The sequence below is a fragment of the Podarcis cretensis genome, assembly GCF_951804945.1.
Source record: "Podarcis cretensis genome assembly, chromosome: 16".
In the NCBI taxonomy this organism is placed as follows: Eukaryota; Metazoa; Chordata; class Lepidosauria; order Squamata; family Lacertidae; genus Podarcis; species Podarcis cretensis.
Genome location: NC_137186.1, coordinates 17,268,070 through 17,292,648, shown reverse-complemented (window position 1 = coordinate 17,292,648; position 24,579 = coordinate 17,268,070). Strand labels below are relative to the sequence as shown.

At 46.1% G+C, this 24,579-nt stretch overlaps 1 protein-coding gene across 4 annotated transcripts; it reads right to left on the bottom strand.

The window, feature by feature from the left end:
- Positions 1-397: 397 nt before the first annotated feature.
- PAQR6 (progestin and adipoQ receptor family member 6) lies at positions 398-23,256 on the bottom strand. Of its 4 annotated transcripts, none has more exons than XM_079957443.1 (8): positions 22,987-23,256; positions 12,856-13,064; positions 11,625-11,752; positions 10,924-11,129; positions 10,663-10,789; positions 8,013-8,109; positions 7,315-7,459; positions 398-6,292 (listed from the first exon to the last, which is right to left on the bottom strand). In XM_079957443.1, exons 2-8 carry the CDS (start codon positions 12,904-12,906, stop codon positions 6,021-6,023), a joined length of 1,026 nt encoding a protein of 341 aa, XP_079813569.1. In that variant the 5' UTR covers positions 12,907-13,064; positions 22,987-23,256; the 3' UTR covers positions 398-6,020. The 4 variants fall into 4 exon arrangements, with proteins under 4 accessions (XP_079813569.1, XP_079813571.1, XP_079813570.1 ...); XM_079957445.1 differs by lacking the exon at positions 22,987-23,256 and adding an exon at positions 22,746-22,906; XM_079957444.1 differs by lacking the exon at positions 22,987-23,256 and adding an exon at positions 21,463-21,925.
- Between the last annotated feature and the right edge of the window lie 1,323 nt (positions 23,257-24,579).

The following is a 24,579-nucleotide window of genomic DNA, read 5'->3' as shown; positions in this document are numbered from 1 at the left end:
CTCTGTGTCTGAGAATACAAGGTATAGTTGTATTTGAAAAAACCTCCTCGGTTTTCCGAGAACGAGATTGATTCAGGCAGATTTTCAGGGACACTATTAAAGCCTCCCCCCCCCTATTTTTTGCTGCACACACAGGTGTCACTGCTTGGAAATTGAGGTGCATGCAGCATTGGTGGGAGCAGCAGGATCTGCAATGTTGGCATCAAAATGCCAGCTGACACTCCCCCCCCCTATTTTAATTTGTATTTACCCTTTCTAGGGAAAAGCCAGTCTGTTAAAAAACCAAACCAGTTGTCATCTGTTTGTAATATCTGATTTACTTGTTTGTAGCATTATGCTCCATCTTGGAAGCACCTAAATATCTTAATCACAGAACAGAACAGCAGACAAGCAGGGCATTGTTGGTTTCAGAGTTTATCATTCTGTCATTCCAGTTTTGAATTAAAGCTGTTTTATTTCAAATACAGGTATTATTATTATTATTATTTTAAAAAACAAAACAGAAAACCAAGAGACAGCATCATTCAGTTAAGGTAGCAAAACATTTTATACAGCTTTTCCATAAAAAGTGGTTTCTCTTGGACAGGGAATAAATATGTAATTTTGGCATCTCTCGTTTCTGTGGAATTCAGGATTTTCCTAGCAGCAAGCACAGATTTGTTAAGGTTACGTGAACAAGGAGAGGTCAATAAAATATTTCAAAACACATTCAAAACACAGTAAAAGGCACATGTCAGCGAAGACTAAGGTTTCGGGACATCCCCTATCCTCAAAGGAAACATTTTTTTAAAAATTGCTATTTCTCCCCACCTCTGCTCTTTCGTGACTGGCAGAATTTCTGTCTGCTGCATGCATCTAAGGCACAGGAACTTTCCCAGGAATAAGGGTGGCAACCCTCAGGCACTTTTCCCCTGCACAGCAGGCTGAAATCCAACAGGTGATGCACCTGGTGAATTTCTGTCCATTGCATGCATCTAAAGGCACAGGAATGGCAGCCCTCAGGCACAGTCTAGGAGCAGAAAAGAACACCCAGAAGAGCAATTTGAAGCCTCTTTAAGAACAAATAATAATAATTAAGCTTTCTCTCCCTACTTGCACTCTGCCCAGTACAACAGACCACCGCCTCCAAAGCAAACATATATGTGTTTTTAATGTTAATACAAAAAGAAGGTGGGGGACATTTAAATGTTAACCCACCAATGCAGCAATGTCTATGAAAAGCTTTGTGAAAAACAGAAAGCAAGAACCATGACTAATGTTGTAAACATAAACAGAACTGTTCTTTTTTAAAAAGGGTGAGTGTGGCTGCCCAAAAGTAGAGCCCTTTTAGTCCAGTTGTTGCTCCTGGGCCTCCCCCTCCTACTGAGACATTAACAGCGCAAAGCTCTGCATGTTTACTCAGAAGTAAGGCCCACTGACCTCAGCTCCCTAGTAAACAGTGTAGACACAATCAGGCACCAGCAAAGCACTCTCTCACACACAAAACAAGCAGAAGAATTGTAGAGTTAGAAGGGACCCCAAGAGTTATATAGTCCTCCCCCATGCCATTTTTATTTTGAATTACATAGTGGCAGCACCTTTTCAGTGCTCAGGGCCTCTAAAGGTCTCAATCTGGTGCTCCTCGTAAGGGCTGGAGCCTGTTTTGATCATTCCTTAATGCAGGGCTTCAGCTTGCAATATTCAAGTAACTGGACATCTCTGGGAAGCAGGGGCGGAGGAAGGGGGTAAGGTGGGGGCGGTCTGCTGGGCGGCATTCACCACGGAGCCGGCAGCACGCCCAAGCAACGCATCCCTCCTGGGAGTGATGTGGTTGCTTGGGCACCTGCAGGCTCCATGCTGCCCCAAATGGTCCGCCCGCTGCCTCCCCCCCAGCTGTAGGGTGGCTGAGTGGGAAGAGACAGAAAGACTCTGGAGGCCCCGCGGAGCGTCCTGCCCTGGCTCACCCCAGGCGCCCGATTGGCTTGCTCTGCCGCTGCTGGGAAAGAGAGGTGACCAAGAGTAATCTGTTACTGGCCTTTTTTGTTTGCCATTGAACTTACAAGGGTTCAATGAACTTTCTTTCCGAGGTCCTAAAACCCAGAGGAGCGGGGTTGCGCTCTTATCTCTGTCTGATTTGGGTAGTTTGTTTTACAGAATAAAAGAGAAGGCCTCACTTATCACAATTAAGGAGTTGCTCTCTGCTTATCACTCAAGGAGGCACAGAGAGTTCTAGAAAGAAATCTCTTCCTCTGCCTGGCTTCTCTCCCAACCACAGAACTGCTCTACACCATTAGCAGTGGCATTGCTGTTAAGGCAACATAAGAGCATAACAAGAGCTTGCTGGATCAGGCCCATCTAGCCATAGAATCATAGAATTGTAGAGTCGGAAGGGACCCCAAGGATCATCTAGTCCAGGCTCCTTCAGTGCAGCATCCTGTTCTCACAGTGGCCAACCAGATGCTTGTGGGGAAATTGGCAAACAGGACCTGAACACAAAAGCATCTCTCTCTATTCCTGTGGCTTTCACCCCTGCCTGCTGGGATCCACAAAAACTGTGCTTGTTGAGTTTGCATGCTACTTACCGTATTTTTCGCTCTATAAGACACACTTTTTCCCTCCTAAAAAGTAAGGGGAAATGTGTGTGCGTCTTATGGAGTGAATGCTTGCTGCGCAGCTATCCCAGAAGCCAGAACAGCAAGAGGGATCACAGCGAAAGCGGCAATCCCTCTTGCTGTTCTGGCTTCTGGAATTCAGAATATATTTTTTTTCTTGTTTTCCTCCTCTAAAAACTAGGTGCGTCTTATGGTCTGGTGTGTCTTATGGAGTGAAAAATACGGTAATTATTAGTTAGCAGCAAAGTAGATAATGGGAGGCTTTGGACAATTTCTACCACTACCAGCCCAAAGCCACAAATGCTGATTTTGATCAATCTAGAAAATCCAGTTCACGGTCACTCAAGTTCAGCCTGCAAATGTCCATCACCCTGGTTGGTTGAACTGGGCGTAAGGCAAGGAACAAGCTAAGTGAAGACAGGGCCCCACTTTCCATATTGGATACCACAACAATATGCTCCAACGCTAGATCCTTCGTAAAAACACCTCCAGGAAACCGTATTAAAACTCCATCTCCATTATCAGGACCCTCATGCCTCTCAGCCAACCCAGCTCTGATAATTAACAGTCAAACAATTAGCACCATCAGCTAATGAGCCACTGGCCTTCTCCAGGCTCCACCCTCTTCAAGAACACACTAAAAACAGCCTCAAACGCTCAAAAGTATATCGCCCACTACATCCTTTGGACTTTCATTTTTCTGGGAACATCTGGACAGAATTTCCTATCAGGTCTGGGAATGTCCAGACACAATGTCCCACCAGGGTTGTGTTCCTTATAAGCTTGCTAGGACAGCTAAGGATCTGCAATTCTACATCCTCAGATCTGCAAGTCTGGGGTTTCCTTGGTTTGGATCTCATTCCTCGTACAAAATATGGGACATCTTGGGGTTTCTGTAGTGAAAGGAATGAGTTTGCAGAGACTACTTTCCTCTAGTCGTGATCCTAGACCAGCCACAAGCTAAGCATTGTGGCCTTCAGATTCTGCTGGTCTTGGCAACATCTCCATCTTTCATCCCTACTGATGGGCAGCCTGGAAAGACAGGAACGGAAGTGGCTCTTGGCCTCATCCAGCTACCCATCTTGCCTCATGAATCAGATCCATGTCAACGCCACTCAGCCAAATATTTCCTCAACTTGCGCTTGAAGATCTCTAGAGATGGAGAGTCCACAATACTTTGAGTTCAGCAGTCTCCAACCTTCTCAGACCCAGAACCCATTTTTAGCCCAGACATACATTGGGAGACCCCACTTCTTAATTATTAGTATTTTAAAAAGTATTTGTAAATTGCAGCTTTCCCCTCAATCTACTGCCTGCTTGCTGTTTTGGACTACGACTCCCATAAGCCCCTGCCAGCAACTGGTTATCATGATTGTGCTGCTAGTGCAACCCAACTAGGTCTGTAGGTCATCCCAACCCACTAGTTGCAAAACAGGTGCCTTAGACAATGGTTCCCAAAGTGGATGGTACACCCCCTTTGTGGGGGGTGGGGTAGGGGGATTACTTGGGGGGCTAAGAAACAAGCGAGTGGCAGAGGGTGCTGGAGGTGTAAATGACTATCAGACTGTGAAAAGCTGGTATCACTGGAAATGTTTAGTTGGGGTTGGCAGTTATTTTAATTTGGGTATAACTGTAAACTGTTTACTTTAGTTGCTATTATTGTTGTTATTATTGGTTTCTATTGATTTATTGGTATGTTTGTTGCCTGTATAGTATATTCTGTTTGATTATAATGTTTGATTATATATGCTGTAAGCCGCCCAGAATGGCTGGGCGGGATATAAATTAAATGATGATGATGATGATGATTTTGTTGTTGTTGTTGAATTAAATGAACTACATAAATAGTTTCAACTGGATTTTGAATAAATATGCAATTAATAGCTGCTGCTTTGATTTTTATTGTGTTATGAACTTCCTTCGTGGGCTGTGCAAACTGCTATTCCGAAGGATGTTTTTAATGAGGGGGGCCCTCTGGGGATGAGTTTATGGAACCAAGGGGGAATGGTCCAAAAATGTTTGGGAACCGCCGGCTTAATCCATCGCAGTTGTGCACCTTTATGGATCGTCCCAGCATCCAACCATCTTTTGCAATCTGAGCCCATTCTTTTGTCTAATCTTACTTACAGGAGGCACAGAGAATTCTCATCCTGCTGTTGCTCTCCTTTCTTACAGCAAACGGATTTAGTCTGGGGCCTTCTTGCGTAAAAAAACCCTCACAATGGCACCCAACTATGGTAGTTGCACTCACTCAGAATCTCCTCTCTTCATTATTGGGGAACTTCCCAATAATTGGTTAACAATTAATGAGTGCAACTTGGGGTGGGGAGAGATGCCATTTGGGTTTTCGTGCAACAAATAAGCTGTGCAATCCAAAAGAAAGGCACACATGCTTAGTTCTTTTGTGAGCGGTGCTATTCTCTTGCGCCAAGTGTGGTGAGAGTCCTCTCTTTCTGGGGTTTTGGCCCACAGAGGATGCCTCCACCCTCTTGTGTCACATGAGAATCACAGGATCGTAGAATCGGAAGGGACCTTCTCATCTAGTCTGTGTCCCAGCCACAGCTGGAGAATCTGAGACAGAATGCAAGAAGCGTGAGGGAAGTCCCTCAAGAAAAATGGGTTGGCGGTCGAGGAATAGAAAGGAGGGCCTTCCTTGTACGATGCAGGATTAATGGATGGAATTTGTTGCCCCAAGGTGTGTTGAAGTGTGGGTGGTTTAAAAGGGGGAGAGAAAAATGGATAGCGAGCAGGTCTAGGCTCCATGTTCAGAGGAAGCCTCCCTCAGAATACAGGGTGCCTTCACCCTCTCCCTGGAGGTATCTGCTTGCCATCATTGGAGACAAGAGTTATGTAAGAACATCAGAGGATGCCTGGAGCTGGATCAGGCTGAAGGCCCATTCTAGCCCAGCATCCTGTTCTCAAAATGGCCGACCAGATACCCACAACAGGAAGCCCATGAGCGTGACTCTCAGTGCAACAGCAACTCTCCTGAGGAGAACATATGAAGAGAAAGGATGCAGTGCCCAGATATTTAGAATTTAGCACCCCTGGAAGCAGAGCTGAATGGAAAGGGGAAATCAGGCTCTGTGTAGGAGGAGAGAGAGCCAGCCAGAAACCCAAGTCCACTTCTCTGACATACTGTGGGGGGAGGCATTCAGTTGTGGGTTTCCGCACTGCACACCCACGAACAGTCGAGTCCCAACCAAATGTTTAAAGTGCTCAAACCTAGGAGGAACATTCGAAAGGGTCCCCCCCCCTCTTCTGACGCAGGCGCCACATTCCTCCGGAACACAGAACACTGAGGTATAAAGTGCGACAGCGGAGAAAACGCTCACCCAGGGGCTCTCAAAGGAGTCGCCGTCTGAGAGAGGCGGAACAAAGGTCCCTCAGAGAAATCAAAGCTACAGAGCGCCGCCAGAGAGGACTCCATCACTGCTCCTTGGGCCGCTCCACCTCGGGGACGTTGCTCTGCAGAATTAGTGTCGTGCCGGAGGACCGGAGGAGGGCCATGGTGAAGGCAGCCACGAGTGCGAGGTTGCCCAGGAGGGCAGCTCCAAGGATGGCAAAAGTCTGGGTGAAGGTGGCCGCCGGGGCATGAGCGCTCAGCCAGGCCCGGCGCGAATGCAAGTCCCATAAAACAGATTCCAGTTGGAAATGGGTGCCCACGACAGCGCAGATGTGGAAGAGCTGGTGGCTGTGTCCTGTGGCGGGAGGAAGGGAGGTGGGAGAGAGAAGAGATGGGGTGATAAGAGAAGATCAAGAGAGAAAAAATGGTTGTAACATAATAATAATAATAATAATAATAATAATAATAATAATAATTATTATTTATACCCTGCCCTCCCCAACCAGAGCTGGGCCCAGGGCGGCTAACACCAATAAAATCACAGTAAAAACATAATAGGGGAAAAAGAAAAAAATTAAAATACAGGTTAAAATACAATTTAAAATGCAGCCTCATTTTAAAAGTAGCTGGTAAATCAAGACCATAAGGGGAGAGAAACAGAAGGGTCAGACTGAGTCCAAACCAAAGGTCAGGCGGGACAGCTCTGTCTTACAGGCCCTGTGGAAAGATGTCAAGTCCCACAGGGTCCTAGTCTCTTGTGACAGAGCGTTCCACCAAATTGGGGCCGGTACTGAAAAGGTCCTGGCCTTAGTTGAGACCAAACTAACCACTTTGCGACCTGGGACCTCCAAAATGTTGTCATTTGTGGACCTTAAGGTCCTCCATGGGAAGGAAGAAGAAGAGCCGGGGCTGGATAAAGCCAATGGCCTATCCAGTCTGTTCTCACAGTGGCCTTTATCAGTCAAGCCTAAGAGCACTCTCTCCTCCTGTGGTTTACGGCAAGTGGTATTCAGAAGCATTTCCTGCTTCTGACTTTGGACTTGATTAAGGTAAAGGTAAAGGACCCCTGGACAAAGGTGACTATGGGGTTGCGGCACTCATCTCGCTTTCAGGCCGAGGAAGCCGGCGTTTGTCCACAGACAGCTTTCCGAGTCATGTGGCCAGCAGGACTAAACCGCTTCTGGCACAACCAGACACTGTGACAAAAACCACAGCGCACGGAAATGTCGTTTACCTTCCCGCCGCAGTGGTACCTATTTATCTATTTGCACTGGTGTGCTTTCGGACTGCTAGGTTGGCAGGAGCTGGGACAGAGCAACCCCATCACAGGGATTCAATTATTTCCACCCCGGCCCACCCCATCCCCCCTTCTCTTACCAATGTAATCGAAGCGCCCAGGGGCCAGGCGCTCCGGCAGGTGGGAAGCGAAGAGGAAGCCGGTGAGGGCTGCGAAAAGAAGGTGGTAGAAATAACCAGGGACGGAGTCATTCCAGGCGCAGTCTTCACCAAAGCAGAACAAGAGCTGAAAGGTAAGGAAGTGTCATGAGTCAGCCAGGAAGGGTGGCCCTGGGGGGAGGAACAGCGACACCATGCCAAAGAGCGAAGCCACCTGCTTCCTGTGGCACCATGAGGAGAGGAAAGAAATGAAGGCAAGAATTTGCATCTGCATGGCATAGCAAGACTTGGGTGTGCGGAGGCTCACCCCAAAAACTATTGGGACTAATCTGGATTATTGGTATGCGATTGCAAAGGTAGGGGAAACTGCACATTCAGTCCTTAGAGGCCAAAGTAAAAAAATATATGAACATAAGAACAGCCCTGCAGGATCAGGCCAATGGCCCATCTAGTCCAGCATCCTGTTCTCACAGTGGCCAACCAGGGAACCCAGCAAACAGGAGCTGAGCATAAGAGCCACACTCTCCCCTCCTGCGGTTCCAGCATCTGCTGTTCAGATGCATTATTGCCTCTGACTGGTTGGGCAGAGCCTAGCCCTTGTGGTTAGCAGCCATTGACAACCCTCTCCCAGCAGAGCCCCCCCCCCCCCCGTGGCTACATTTCCCCCACCGTCATCCTACCCTGTAGAACAATGGAATGTTGTCGAAGAGGAAAGGGTAAGCGAAGGCTGTAGTCCTCAAGATCTTGCACAAAGAAGGACACTCCAGTTCCAGGAATCTAGACCAGGAGACCAACGGGAGGAGGAGGAAAAGTTCCAATTAAGAGGTGGTGAAAACAGTTTATGAAAAAAAAAGTCAGGGAAAGGTGGAGTAGCGGTTCTGGCGGTTCCCTCACTGCAAAAAGCCAAGTTACAGGGAACCAGGCAGAGGGCCTTCTCGGTAGTGGCGCCTTCCCTGTGGAACACCCGCCCACCAGATGTCAAAGAGAAGAACAACTACCAGACTTTTAGAAGACATCTGAAGGCAGCCCTGTTTAGGGAAGCTTTTAATGTTTAACAGACCACTGTATTTTAATATTTTGTTGGAAGCCTCCCAGAGTGGCTGGGGTATAAATAAATTATTATTATTATTATTATTATTATTATTATTATTATTATTATTAGCAGTTTTGAATCTCTGGCTTGAAACGGAGCATCTAGATTGGGCTTTTAAACAGCCCTCTGTCACTTCATCTACAACAACCTTGTAAGAGGGCGGCTGCCCAATTGGCACTGGCCTCATGACGGGGGAATTTTCAGCTCCCTGCTTGGGCGTCCGGGGCAGCGCACACACCCTGCAACTGGGGGCAGGGCAAGCTGCCCATGGGGGTGGAGCAAGCTGCCTACAGGGCGGGGCAAACCAGAGCAGAGCATGCTGCGCGGAGCCTCCACAGGACGCAAGTCCCATGCTGCCGTTTCGGTCAGTGTGGAGCCTGCAGGCGCCCAAGGCACTGCACCCGCCTGCCCCCCCCCCAGCTACTCATCTGAGTTCCCCAGGTGCAGAATGTCCTTCCCAGCACGATGTGTCTGTCTCCATCACTCAGTGTGGCATAGTTGCTGGAGTGTTGGACCAGGATCTGGGAAACCAGGGTTCAAATCCCCCACTCCGCCATGAAGTTAATTGAGTGGTCTTGGGACAGTCACTCACTCTCAGCCTAGCCTACCTCAGAGGGTAGTTGTTGTGGAGATTAAATGAGAGGGGGAACCATGAAAGCAACCTTGAGCTCTGGGGGGGAAAGTGGGAAATAAATAAATAACATTAAAAGCTTCTCAAAACAGGACTGCCTTCAGAAACAATGAATGAAGAAATAAATATAACTTGCAGGAGGAATTTGAAAACATTCCTGTTTGCCTTGACATTTGGTGGCTGAAAGATACTGTTCCTAGCAACCTCAAGATCAGCGGGCAGAAGGATGTTTTCAAATGTAATTGCTTGTAATGGTTTCATATTGTAATTGCTTTAAGAACATCTTGATCTGTTTTAGAAAGCTTTGGCTTTGTTTTTTAAACTGTGTATCTGTTTGCTACCTGGGGTTCCTTGAGAGGTGTGATTTATTATTGTTGTTGTTGTTTTTAATCTACATTCTGAAGATAGGCATTGATTAAGAAAATGGAGGTCTGCAGCCACGCAGCAAACTCAGGGCCAGGACGACTTAGGCTGCCACTTAACCTAGAAGTAAACCCCATTGAAGTCAATGGGGCTCACTTCTGAGCAGATGTGAGTAGTAGTCTTCTATAAACCTCAGTGCGCTTGCACAGGAGTAAGCTCTAGGACTTCAGCGGTCATAGAGCCATTGAATTGTAGATTTGGAAGAAACCCAATGGTCATCTAGTCCAACCCACTGCAATTGTGTGAGCCAAAAGGCCCTCTTAGCCACAGACTCGCTGGAGGAATCCTAACCCCAGCACTTTCAGTCCCAGAACTCCACCCTCACCTGAAATCAGGGTGGGCGGGTTGCACTTCTGCAGCTCAGATATGAGGCCAGGGACTTGTAATGTCCACCTTAATGGACCCTTGCCCCAAGCTTCTTTCACCTGGTGATTTATTGTTTATTTATTTTGCATTCTTTCTTTCTTTTTTAACAGAAAAGGGACCCCCCCATCCCAAGTACCGTATATGGTTGGTGGTAGGACAGGACATCTCCATTTCCCCTTGTTCTCTTCCCATCCACCCCGACCTGCCACAAATCCGTCCTATCATATAACCGGTAACTTCTGTGTTTTTAAATCTACATACAAAAACTATTTGCGGTTTCAAGGTTACTTAATGATCTGGTGGCAGGTGAATATACAGACATCCTTCGAGGATGATTTAACAAAGTTCTTGGTTTGAGCTGAAGTGGTTTTGGGGAAAGAGTGCCGCTTTTTAACTCATATTTGCTAGCAAACATCAACTGCATAGTCTCACTCACTGTTTGATTTTTGACAAGGTTCCAAATTATAGAAAGCGCTGGGTCTGAAGCCATCGTTGGCCCGTGGTTGCCTTGCTGGCAATAAGATCTTTAAAATAAACTGAGCTCCAAAATGCAGCCTTTTTTGAAATCTGATATGCCACAACTTCACATCTGTGCAAGATACACTGTTTTCATTTCAGCTCTGACCTCGGCATGGCACAAAAGCCTTACCGAGTGCTTTTTTTTCTCTGGGGGCACCCAAGGCTATGAAATAACAGCACCTTCTCCCCCACCCCCACAAATGTTAAAAGTGTCGCAATAACAGTGCAAACTTCATGGTGAGGAACGGCTCCTTCTTTTTCCTTAAAAAAATAAAATAAAAGCACTGGCCTTACTTACCGGGAGTAACAAGACAGGCTGGTGCAGATAAAGGAATTGAGGGCCGCCAGGGGGACAAAGCAGTGGTGCAAAGGGCCGTCTACCCAGACGTCAGGCATTGCGTAGGCTCCGTATGTGATAGCGCAGCCTATAATAAACAGAGAAGAAACTTGCGCAACCTCTGTTGGAAAATTCAAGACAGATTAAAGGGAGTCCTTCTAAATGCAGCACACAGTTAACCTACGGAACTCCCTCCCACTAGCGACTTGAAAGCTGCCTCACCCAAACTGTAGAGGCTGAGCGCTCCGTAGTCCAAGAAGTAGCAGATGTGCCTGGCATGGGTGGACATGGTGCTGAACGTGTGGGCACAGCTGGAGGTGAAGGGGTAGAGGCACACCAGCACCATGTAGGCCAGGAAAGGCCAGCTGTAGGTGTCGCGCCAGAAGTCCAAGCTGTAGGAGAGCATCAGGAAGCGCCACAGAAAATACCTACAAGGGGCAAAGGGCATCCAGGAGAAGGACAACGGGACAGCAGTTCCCAAACTTTTTCAGCCAACAGTCCCCTTGGTTCCATAAACACATCCCCAGTAAACTTATCTAAAAAGCATTATTCAGAATAGCAGTTTGCACAACCCAGTAAGGAAGGTAATAACACAATGAAATCTGAAACAGAACAATTAAACTGCATGCTTTAATCAAAATCCAAGTGAAACTACCGGTATTTAATCGGTTCAACAAAATAGAAGTTGATCCTGTGGTACCAGCTTTTCAAAGTCCGATAGTCATTTACAGACCCTCCAAGCGTCCCTGTTTCCCAGAGACAATCCTGGATTTACAATTCAATCCCAGAATGTCCTGCTTTTCCTTAGGATGTCCCTATTTTCATCAGAGAAATGTTGGAAGGTATGGAGTTATGTGACCCCCCAAAGCCAAGGAGATAAGTAACTCTACACAGAACGCGGCTGAAAGATGCTGCAGACTTACCACGTCGGCAAAAAATGTGTCCAAATGTTGATGGTTTCGTTGTTCAGCTGAAAAGAGCTGAGGACGCAATCCAAGGCAGAGCTTTTGGGGTGACGGTAGCCAGAGATGATCCCATCTTCCCAGAAGATCTACAGGACAGGATTTGCCCAAAGAGACACTTGAGTTGCCAAGACAGAAATTTAGCAGAAGTGCAATAAAGCATCAAAAGCTTTATTGAAGTGTCCCATCACTACAACTCCACCTGCAGCAACAGACTCTCTTTAACATTAGTTCTGTTAGTTCAGAGGTAGGGAACCTTTGGCCCTCCAGATGTTGCTGAACTACAACTCCCATCAGCCCTAGCAAGCATGGTCAATGTGGAAGGGTGATGGGAGTTGTAGTTCAGCAGCATTTGGGAGGTCAAAGGTCACCAGTGTGACCACCAGGACCCCCTTTGGCACCCACAAAAGCTTTCAGTAGATATCCCCTTAAAAATCCACAACTGCTTCTGTTTGCTCAGCTTCCCCTGCATTGAACATGTCCCCTTATATATGCTCACATTTCCTTGGGCGCCAAGAATGGATGCCCTCCCTCCTTTCTGTTCTGAACAGAGGAGAGGGACAAAGAGCTTATCTCTAAGAGTGAAGGTGGCAGTGTCCGCTGTAGGGGGTCTTTCTCCCGACTGACAGGAGGGCACAGCCACGCCATGTTGTGGTCCTCCTGCCCCTTTTTCTGCTCATTCAGATGTAGCAGCCATAATGCTACGGCCCCACGGCAGCCATTTTGTGTTATGTCACTCCCAAAGAGCAGCCATTTTGTGGCTGGCACCCACGGTACACTCTCCAAATTCCAAATGGGCCCCACTGGCCCCAAAGACTCTCATTTTACATCTTTTCCATTTCACATTTTAACAAAACACCCCCGGCCAATAACAACCTTCCATCCCATTCCCAGAATCTATGAGCAGAGAAACGATCCAAACAAGGAGGCTTTCAACTTGTTGGGCTGCATTCACAAGTAATGTGAAAATCCTTAGAGAGTTCATGCTCTTTTAAGCGCGACTTGGAACAGCCAGCCTTCAAACAGAGGACCACCCTGTGGCGGAAATTCAACTGGTGTAGTTTCCTTGACCGACTAGCCTCCAAGGTGTGTTGATTTTAAGAGACTCTCCCGGAAAAAACCATGCGTAATGGGATTGGGTTGGGAGGAAATGGCCCCTACATCGTAAACACTGGAAGAATAATTTACTCACACGAGGTACTTGGTGGACCCTGAAGATCTGAGGCAGCTTTATTGTAAGCATTTCCAGTCACAGCGCACGGGATGCTCTTGGAGATGTGTTTTTAAAGGCAACTCTGCTTGTGGGGAGAGATTTTGCCAAGTGGTCCTGGGCAGCTGCAGTCCACAACCCCCTTCCTCCAAGTAGCTCTGGAGATGGGGAAGGGGGCCAACATTTGTGTCCTAAAATGACAAAGGAAAAAGGAGGATGGGTCCGGGGGATATACGTATACAGGAAAGACAGAGATAGAGAGATGTGAAAATTAACCCAAGGGGCAAAACAAAAGTGTTCAGAACCCAGGAGTTGCTGTCACCAAACATGGAGCTACAGAGTTTGTATAATTGAGGTTCTCCTAGCCCTTGGGTGGCAAACAATAACCTCACAATCAAATTTAACAATAAATAAATCATATATTTATACAATCGAAATATATAAAAAAACTGTCCAGTAGCACCTTAGAGGCCAACTAAGTTTGTTCTTGGTATAAGCTTTTATGTGCTTGCATACTTCAGATACACGGGATCTGAAGAAGTGTGCATGCACATGAAAGCTTATACCAAGTACAAACCTACTTGGTCTTTAAAGTGCTACTGGACAATTTTTTTATTTTTTTATATATTTCGACCGCGTCAGACCAACATGGCTACCTACCTGAATATATTTATACACAATAACTTTAACCTTCCCCAACATAAAAATAAAAAGGTTCTTTTTCGGACCTTCTCCCCTCCCTCCATGGGTTCCAGTTTTTTTAAAAAAACTTTTTCTTTTCCCCCTGCATCTTTTACCATTATCCATCTATTATATAATCATAGTTACCAAAATTCATTTCACATTACAAGTGTCCTTGTATCCCTGCCAATAATTTTAACTGTCTACAGTGGTCTTTTAAGTATATTAAGAAGTTGTTGATAAATCGATAAATAAAACAAAACAAATCGACATCATAAAATTAATAAAGTCACAAATAAAACAGGGAGCAGAAGCAGAAATAGAATCATTTGAATCGTAGGGTTGGAAGGGGTCCCTAAGGGTCATCCAGTCCAACCCCCGCCAATGCACAGCTAAAGGTTCCCTGACAGGTGGCCACCCACCCTCTGTTTAAAAACCTCCAATGAAGCAGAGTCCACCGCCTCCCGAGGGAGTCTCTTTCACTGGTGAACAGCTTATATAAAGTGCCGCTGCCATCAAGGGGCAGAGAATTGTGTCCAGACCTGTCAATCTGAATGCAAAAACGGCAGCAGCCTGATGCACCTCAGAAGAGGGGGGGGGGGTGATTCCAGAAGGCTGTGCGACCCCCTTCCCCTCCAGCTACAGGGTGTGCCAAACTCACTCTGCCAGGGGACCACCTAGAGGCCTTCCAACTGTTCCTATTTTCTGGCAATTCAGCACCTGGGAGAGCTTCAAAACTATTTCTTAGGCATTATCTTGCCGCAATCTCTAAAACAGCCCAGTAAGGCTGGCCAGCAACATGACCCCCCAGCCAGCAAAAGCAAAAAAGCCGAGCCCAGGGGAATAGTTGTTTACGAGGTCATGGAAGGGTTCTCTGAGGGTTTCCTGATTCACAGAACAGGAACACTGATATACGCCTCTCCCTTGCAAACAATTTGTCTAGTTTAGAGATAATTTGGTCAGGGTTTGCTGCCGGGTGTGTCAGTCTTCGTCCCCCATTCAGCACAATGGCCAGAAGCTTCTGAAGTGTGTGTTCATGTGTGAGGTCGCAATGCCCCCACAACTGAGTCCTTAACTCATCATTTTCTAAGCTTCATAAAACTTTTCAAGTCACACTGGATCTGTTTCTCCTTTATTGTGCAACCGCTGCAGATCACACACAGGCAGAAACAGTGGTTGACGGAGCATTCGAACTCTGGTCTCCAATGTCACACTCTGAAAAGCCTTCGTCTATTTTTCTGTTGATCCAAAAAAAGGGATGCTTGGCAGCGTGGGAGATATCTCATAATTCTTAACTGCACTACAGCACACTCTAAACCACTGTCCCAAGATGATTTACACATAGAATAATTAAAAGAGTTAATGCAAAACAAAAACAAAAACCCCAGCAAATGCATCTGCAGTGTTGCAATTCACCCCAATCTCTGAGCAGGGCGAGATTCCAGGGGTTCCAGGCAGCATCGTGTTGTTTCCTTTTGGTAATGAGGCACAGCAGAGACTGTGGTGTCTTTATGCTATATGGTTTATTTACACATACATGCAGCCTGAGCCTACGATGGAGGGGTTCACAGTATTATCACCCCCCAAAAGGGTCTTGTTTCTCCAATAGCTACAGCCTTGGATTCAAACAAAAACCAAACACTGCTCTGCCTCCCAGTTTGCTGCTTTCCCCCCTAGCACACATCACTCCAACTTCCAACTCTCGCTATGCCTTTCTAACTACCTGTGAATTGAGGGATTTGCCATCTCACACAGAAGCTCTTTCCTTTTGCTCCCTTTAATGACCCATCATCCAGGCGATTGCCTCACCCAGGAGCTACCCTGGCTTAAATTTTGACTCTTGCTGGATCCAGGGGTTAGCAGGGTCTCAGCGTACAGCCTACCTCCCCACCCCAACTAATAACAATAGCAAGACTAAAACTCTAACAGGTGGACACTTCTGATAAAACCTTCCAGGACGCCAATATCTTCAACTGTTTCCTGAAAGTGTGGGGTGCTGTTCCACAGGACAGGGGTAGCCACCCTAGAAGTTTGGAACTTGCAAGAGAGACTCTTTGGCAGACTGCAGTAATTAATCTATTGGGTGCATAAGGGGGTATTATCCAAAACAGGGTTGTTGACAGGGGCAGGATGTCCTGGTCTGATCACACCAGCTACAAAACAGCTTCTGGACCATTTCCAGGCTCAATTCTGTGTGCAAGCTTCAATTTTTGACACCCTAACAGCATGGAATTGGTTGGTTTTACTGCTTTTATCTCTGCTGCGGCGCAATTTAGACAGGAAATGCATTTATACCATGTTGTGTTTTAAACTCTGTCATGAGTGTGCCCCCCTGGAGAAGCTCAGAGTTATGGGGAGGTGGAGAAATATTGGAAACAAATAACTGAAGCCAGATGCATTATGCAAGAACACACCATAAAACCACAAGATGTGATAAAACAGAGATAGGCTCATCAGATGATTATTTAGTCGTAGTACTTGAGTTGTTGCACAAAGGCCTCCTAGTGACTTACAGTGTGTTTAAAAACATGAACATAAATGCATTATAATGCTGACACATTGACACATGCAGTTCAGAAAAATATACATACAAAACATCACTCTTTTCATCTGCCATAATAGCAGCAGGAAGTTTTGGCCACACACAAACAGCATAGGACACAGAGTCACAACATACATTTAAATCCCAAATAATTATGGGAACTGAAGTTTGTTGAGGATACTAAGAATTGTAGGTCTGTGAGGGGAACTACAGTTCCCAGGATTCTCTGGGGGAAAACCATGCACTTTCAATGTGTGGCTCTGCCTAAAAGCATCATCATTGGAGTCTACCAAAAATATGGCGGGGGTGGGGGTGGAGAAAGTTTTTTTTCTGGCTCTGAAAAAAGACAGTGAAGGCCCAAGGCTCACCTTACTGGAGGAAAACAGACCGTCCAAGTGTCCCTGTTTTCCAGGGATGTCCCTGATTTAGAGAAGCCGTCCCAGTTTCTGACTGGATCCCAGAATGTCCTGCTTTTCCTTAGGACGTCCCTATTTTCATCTACAGATAGGTAGCCGTGTTGGTCTGCCATAGTCAAAACAAAAAAAATTCCTTCCAGTAGCACCTTAAAGACCAACTATTTTCATCGGATGAAATGTTGGAGGGTATGGAGTTATCCAAGCCGAGCTATCTGAAGGCAATCCTGTTTAGGGAAGCGTTGTTTTTTTTTTAAAGCTTTAATGTTCTGTTGTGTTTTTATATATTTTGGGAGTTGCAACCCAATAAGATTGGACCCAGTGATAAAACAGAAAAATCAGACAGAAAAACAATAGACATCTGCTAAAACAAAAGCCTGCTGGTTTTTTTTTTTTAAAAAAAAAAAAGCTTGAGCCAGCAAAGAACAGCAAGAGAAGGATGCAACCAACCTCATGAGGCAAGGAGTTCCGCAGTTCTGGTCCATGTAAAGCGCTGACCATCTCTATTTTGACAATGAGAGGGGGGGAGGTGTGGGACACGGAGTTGTCCCCCAGTTCTCCCTCCAGAATCTTTTTCCTTTCAACCAAGGAGACCTTTCATTCACAGGGGTGGGGGAAGAAATCTCTCTCCCCCCCCCGTTTTTCCCCAAACTAGAAATCAAGTTCTCTTTTGTTCCTTCGCACAAGGCCACCATTGACAGCTGAAGGCCCTCTGAGTCACATGGTTGACCACAGAGGAGTCAAGGCAAAACGATGAAGGCTTTCGGCAGGGATGGAAATAAAAGATTAATTACTTCTTTGTAACCAACCCAGACAAAAAAGATTCTGAGGAAAAACCCGCCGGAAAGATGGGAGGGCACCCAAAGCTCAAAGTTCAGAAGGGGTTCCCTCCCCCACCATCTCATTATCCATTTTTCCAATTCGGCAAAATGTTGCATCCAATAAAAATCACCAGTTGTGCTTCCCCATCACCCCATCATCCCAAACACTCCTCCTCTTCTTCCACCCTGGCCCTGCCTCTCTCCCTTCCTGCTTTCTGTCCAGTGTGTGCCAACCAGCACTGGGCTCCCTTCTTGCTGAAAAAGACCCAAGCCAAGGCTGAATTCTTGGGAGATAAAATCACCCTTTCCATCTTTCCAGCAATATTTTTTTGAAGCGCGGTCTCGAAGGCGTGATGGGTTTGGGAGCTGGGAGCAGCAAGGAAAATGAACATAAGGAGATCCTTGCTGGATCAGGCCAGGGGCTCACCTAGTCCAGCATCCTGTTCTCGCAGTGGCCATCTAGATGCCTGTCTAGCACGATTCAGGTACAAGAGCACTTTCTTTTACTGTGGTTTCCAGCAACTGGGATTCAGAAGCACTCCTGCCTCTCACTGTGGAGGCAGGGCAAAGCCATTGTGGCTAGCAGACATTGACAGCCATGAATTTGTCCAGTCCTCTCTTAAAGCTATCCAAGCTGGTAGCTGTCACTGCCTCCTGTGGCAGGGAGTTCCATAGTTTAACTATCTTCTCTGTCCTGAATCTTCCAATGTTCCAGTTCATTGGATTTCCACAAGTTCTATTGTTACGAGAGAGGGAGAAAACCGTTTTTTCTATCCTCTTTCTCCCTGCCAAGCATAATTCTGTAAACTTCTACCATGTCACCTCCTGCTTGCCTTTTCTCTATACTACAAAGTCCCAAAGGCTGCAACCATTCCTCACAAGAAAGGAGTGGCTTCATCCCCTCAATCATTTTGCTTGGCCATTTCTGAACCTTCTTCCAACTCTACAAGATCCTTTTTGAGGTGAGGAGGCCAGAATATTGCACACAATATTCCAAATACGGTCACACCATAGATTTCTATAACGGCATAATGATACTGGCAAGTTTTGCTTTCAGTTCCTTTTCTAATGATCCTTAGCATGGAATCTGCCTTTTCTACAGCAGCGGCACATTGGGTCAACATCTTCACTGAGCTGTCTACTATGACCCCAAGGTCTCGTTCCTGGTCAGACCCCACCAGTTCAGACCCCATGAGCGCACATGTGAAATTAAGATTATTATTTTTGCCACAACATGCATCACTTCACAGTGAACATCATTTACCATTCACCCACTTTGGGGAGGTCCTTTTGGAGCTCTTCGCTGTGGGATATTGCAGTCAAATATAACTAGAAAGCTTAGGGCTAGTTAATGCATGAAGGGGTTAAGACCATGGAACTGTATTCCTAGACTCAGGTCATACCGCTTCATCTCCATTGAAGAAGGAAGTGAAGCTTCCTTTGTTTACTTTCTTGTACTATGTGAAGCTCACCAGGCAACATGTATGAGCTTGACCGCTTTAAGCCCAGACCACATGCTCAGAAGTATTTATTGGTATTTTGCAACCCAATAATTTTCTACCTGTGTTCTTATTGTTGCTGCATGGAATAGCGTATGCATGTGACCTTTGGAGTTTGTAAGTAAAATATTTAAACTTACTAAATAGCCCAAAAGCAGCTGGAGACCCAAGTTTGGGAAACACTGGTTTAGGCAAAGCCCACCCAGAAACGTAGAAGTGGCATGTGCTTTATTTCTGTTTACCTACTGTTGATTCCCCCTGCTTTACAAACCAGAAGTATATAAATTTTGCTAAATAAATAGTCCCCACTAGTACTGCTCAAGGCCTGGGACCCCTCCCCTCCCCACACATTGCATCCAATGGAGCCATGCACTTAAACAACCCCAACAAAATTATCCCCAAGCCCTAACACCCCTGCGGAAAACATCAGTTGCTTTGAAACCCAACAATGAGCTTCATTTTTCTCCTGGATTTACCCAACACACACATCTGCCACAGGCAAGGTTTTAAGGAGGTATTTGGCAATTAAAAAAAAACAACCTTGAAAAATATAATAAAGCCGGCTTTCTCAGGCAGCAAAAGCTTTTTTAGCGCTTAAGAGATTTTCCATATTCAAAAGCACTTAGCAGACATTAGCTAATTGAAGCCACCCGCCTTCCTTTGAAGAACAAAACAAATCCCCTTCCTCCAAGGTAATCATTGCAAATGATGCTGTGGGCTCCAAATTCTGCATTCATAAGAAGAGCCTGCTGGATCAGGCCAATGGCCCAGCTAATGCAGCATCCTTTTCTCACAGCGGCTAACAAGATGCTTGTAGGAAACTCACAAGCGGGACCCAGGCGCAAGAGTCCTCTCCCCTCCTGCAGCTTCCAGGCTTCAAAAAGCATTTCTGCCTCCAACTGTGGAAGCAGAGCACAGCCACTGTGGCTGGCAGCCGTTGATAGCCCTCTCCAGTGCCCCCCCCCTTAAAAAATGTTTAGGGGTACTCTATTTTGACTAAAGAAAATCACCATTTTATAGTTCAAATTGGGAAAAATAAATACAGTGGTATCTCTGGTTACAAACCTTATTCGTTCTGGAGGTCCATTCTTAACCTGAAACTGTTCTTAACCTGAGGTACCACTTTAGCTAATGGGACCTCCCGCTGCCACCACACGATTTCTGTTCTCATCCTGAAGCAAAGTTCTTAACCTGAGGTACTATTTCTGGGTTAGTGGAGTCTGTAACCTGAAGCATCTGTAACCCGAGGTACCACCTGTACGGTCATTTAAACAGAAACATAAGATAGTTGGTTAGAGCATTGTGTTGATAATGCCAAGGTTGCAAGGTTGGATAAAATTGGATGTCATTTTGAATCAAGATGGCAGAGGAAGCTATTTGATTTCTTAGAATTCCAGTGGGTATGAGGTTTTGTGTGTGTGCGTTAGATGCAAATTTAGAAGTAATTACAGTGGTAACTCGGGTTAAGAACTTAATTCATTCTGGAGGTCCGTTCTTAACCTGAAACCATTCTTAACCTGAGGTACCACTTTAGCTAATAGAGCCTCCGCTGCTGCCGCACGATTTATTCTCATCCTGAGGTAAAGTTCTTGGTGGAAGTTGACTGGAAGAAATTTAAAGACTATCTGCAGAAACACTGTAAAATCAATGAATGTTAAAATGATGTTGGATTGAAAATAAGTGGCATTAGCAACAAAGTTAATAAGAATATGCAAAAATGAATTGATAATGGATGGGAATATAGAGTTATAATATGTTAAGACATAGAGTTAAGATAAATGAAAGAGGCTAAGGATTTGCTGATTTGATTATGTAAATGGGATACAAAAAGGGAAGGTGTGAGGAAGTCAAGGAAACAAGCAAATGAGTTTAAAGTTATAAAAAACGGATTTGTTTTTAATTTTTTCTTATTTTCTTTTTTGTTTTTTGTATGTTGTATTTTTATTTTTTATTTTTTCATGTAATTTTGTACTTATGTTTTTGTAAAACTTTAATAAATATTTCTTTTTTTAAAAAAAGTTCTTAACCCGAGGTCCAGGTTAGCAGAGTCAGTAACCCGAAGTGTTTGTAACCCGAGGTACCACTGTACAGTAAATGGACAAAAGTACAAAGATTCACAAAACGTTTAGGGGTGTGCGTACCCCTGCACACCCCCAGGAAAAAAGCACTGGCCCTTTCCTCCACAAATGTGTCTAATCCTCTCCTAGAGCCACCTAGGACCCCCCCCTCCCAGGTTTCAATCATCCAAGGGTCACCTAAATCCAATCTGCGCAAATCTGCTTTTATATTGTCATACAAACACGCGCGGGTATATGAAATACCCGGCGGTCCTCAACAGCTGGTCCGCAGCCCCAACTCCCCAAGTCCCCCAGTTCCTCCTAGGGATCGCCGACATTGCTATCAGGCATTTGGGTGGGAGACACAAGGACCTCGTTTCCAACGGTAAAGGCAAGTCAACAGTTTTGCTTACCACAGTGCTTTTCATTCCTGCCATGCTGAGCCGGAAACAAGTCGTCCCCCCCACCCCAAGTTTCTAGTCCATGTTGAGAAAAGACAAAGGAAGCCTAATGGCTGCGCAGAACAGAACACAAACCCACAAACATCCAACGTGGATATTTCCCTCAGATGCTTACCTTGAGTTGACCCCAAGTCCCTCCTGAGTGATGGCACTGGCGTTCTCCATACACACTGGTTTCTCATGCCTAGAAAATCTGATTTTTGACTCCAACCCTCACTTTCCTCTTCTTTATGAGATAAGGAGTGAAGGCTGATTCTGGCAGTTCCCAAGCAGGGCACAGGGATGACGTACCACCCCTTATCATTTGTCCTCAGCATCTGGCCTTTAGGGCTGAACATGGAGATTCCATTTCCCTATCATTCATTTTTATTGCCTTTGTAGCCCGTATTTTTCTCCCCTTTCTCAATTTAATCCCCACAACAACCCTGCGAGGTGAGGCCGAGAGGAATAGTGGCTGGTCCTTGGTCGCCCGTTGAGCTTCGTGGCTGAGTGGGGATTTGAACCCTGGTCTTCCAGGTCCTAGTCACTTCCCCACCCCTGGCTCTCGTGGCTGATAACTATGAACAGTTATCTGCTCCCCCGTGAGTTGTCCACCACCCCCACTTTTAAAACCCCCACCGCTAACATCACATTTAACTATGCAGTTGTCTGAAATTGTGGATCAGTCACATAGATCAATCACACCATTGATTTATAAATTTCTTTCATGCCGTCCACTCCTCCACCCCAGTTATCTCCCCCCCCCCAGTTTAAAAAGCCCCCAACAGCCTTAGACTCTCCATGCAGAGGAACTGCTCCAACCCCATCCCTTCTGATGGGATGACCAGAACAATACACATTAGTTTTGAAATTTTAATGCTAGAGGAATCACACCAGGGACGCACAGCTAACGCACCAAAAAAGCTTGGAGAAATCCAAATTCGGTACCAGCAGTCAAAAAGGGCACAGTTAAGTCCTATTTCTAATTCCATTAGTCCACCTAAAAGGGATATTGAAAGCTTAGCAGCTGTGGGCAAGACATTATGGGGATGTAGGTTTCCTCTCTCCTGAGCAGGACACAGCTGCACTGATTTGTAGAGAAAAAAATCCCAATCTCCCTCTCCTCCCAAAAACTCACACTATCTTCAAATTTATGCCCATTTTAGAGCTGGGTAAACTGAGGCTCTCTGCTAAGGAATGGACGCAGGACCAGGCTGGTGCAGAGCAGGTGGCTTGATCCTTCTCCTCCTTTTTCTCAACTCTGCCTGCTAAAGTCCCGCTTCCTGAGATAATGTCTGGCTACGCCAAGACCTTAAGGCCAGAATCATAGAATTGTAGAGAAGAAAGGGACCCCAGGGATCATCTAGCCCAACCCCCTGCAATCACAGCTAATAAATCCCTGATAGACAGCCATCCAACCTCAGGCTGAGATCCACTGGGTCCAGAGCGCCAAGGCTGTGAGGACCAGGCACATCGATGCGCCCGGAAAGATTTTCAGCTGCATCCTGAAAAACTTTTGACCAAGGCAAGCTCAAAAGTTAGTTTTTTAAAAAATAACTCAACAGCTGGCACAGCAGGAAGGAAAGAAACCACCGCCCAGGCAAGAAGAATGAAAGGCAGGCAAGGAGGCCGAGGAGGCTGCCAGCTTGCAAGCAGTTACCTGCTCCAGAGAGGACGGACTCTGCGGGGCAGACCCCCCCAATGCACTGCTACCAGCACTCCATCCTGTCCGAGTTGTGGGGCCTGCAGCCCGGGCTCCAAGCGAGCTCAGTGTGTTTCTGTTTTCTCCCCCTTAGTTTTTACTCCCCCCGCCGTCTTCTTCCCTAAGCTACATTCCTTGCCAGTTCTGGTGGCGAAGTGCCAGGCCGCCCTCCCCGTTGGCTGGAGTTTATGGGCGGAAGGGGAAGAAATGGGCCTCTCTCTCTTCGCAGAAGCCACCACCATCAGGAGCCAGAAATGCAATAAAAGAGCCCTCATTATTCCTCCCTCCTTCAAGGCAGAAACCTAACGTGTCTTTTTAAACAGGGGATCTGCAGCTGGAGTGTGGAGGGGTGGGGGGAGATGCGAGCCACAGCAGGTTCCTTGAGGACATTCGTTTTTGGGGTTAGGTTGGGTGGGGGGAGCGCATTTCGGGAGGTCCCAGAGTTACACAGCCGGAGCAAAGCCAGGTGTCAAGCTGAGAGCCTTTTTGCACTTTCTGAAGTAACCCAAAACTTCTGCTTCCAGATTTTTGAATTTTGAGAGACAATTTCCAGTGAAATAAGGCGGGCGTTAACTGAGGACTGGAACTCTCCAATCCAAAATGTCTCATATTAGATAACTGAAATTGTAATTAAAAATAGCAACTATTATTATTACTCCTAGCCAGTGGAGTGGGGGTACATGGGAGTACTGCTCTGCTTTCCTTTGGACCACATAGGCAAGGCTGGGGGGGGGGGTCTGTCATCTAGGCAGTCCTGGACCACCATGCACATTGCCCAGGCTTGCACCCTCATTTTGGTGCTGCTAATGGAGAGGTTTGACTTCACCCTCGGAGGTGCACTCCACTGTCTATTGAGGCACATGGATGCCAACAAGTTGTTTTGAACTGTTTTTAATGTGTGTTCTAATATTGCAACCCATCTCAGGGACTTAGGGTGAAGGGTGAGACTGGCTTCACATTTCTGCCGCAGGGGCAATTAAGGATTTTTAAAGGGGTGGGAGAAGAATTCCCTTTTAAAAAAACTGCGCACTGAACAAAATGTCTGTGGAACGTAGCCCTGACCCAGAATTCACAACCAGCTCTCTTCGAAGGAGGTTGGAAGATGTTTTTGACAAAAAAGGTAACACAAAAGCCTCTTTCTGCTATTGTTGTGCGATCTGGGTCAGTTGACTGGGGAGACGGCTGTGGCGTTCTGCAGTGGGCACAGAGGCTAAGTAAGTGATTTAAGGGCATTGCAGCAAGATGTGGAGCTCAGCGCTGAGAGAGCTCATTGTAAAAAGGCAGCCTTCAGACCAGCATCTTGCAAGAGGGAAAAAGCGACCCAAGTGTTGGGACTTTTAAATTTAGAGAAAAGGCAAAGAAGAGGCAACATGATAGAAGTTTATAAAATAATGGATGTCATGGAGAAGGTGGATAGAGGATTATTATGTATTTTTGCCCCTCTTATGACCACAGTTCGTGGACATCCAGTGAAGAAGAATGTTGGAAAATTAAGGATGGATAAAAGGAATTCTTCACCCAGCACATAACCTGTGGAACTCTCTGCCACAG

What these genes read in the sequence shown, in the direction of transcription:
- PAQR6 (XM_079957443.1), bottom strand. Translation starts at nt 12,906, where the DNA reads ATGCTTACAATAAAGCTGCCTCAGATCTTCAGGGTCCACCAAGTACCT. An exon ending in GGGTCCACCAAGTACCTCGT is followed by an intron (nt 11,753 to 12,855) that starts GTGAGTAAATTA and finishes CCTGTCCTGTAG; the next exon opens with ATCTTCTGGGAAGATGGGAT. An exon ending in ACACATTTTTTGCCGACGTG is followed by an intron (nt 11,130 to 11,624) that starts GTAAGTCTGCAG and finishes TGCCCCTTGTAG; the next exon opens with GTATTTTCTGTGGCGCTTCC.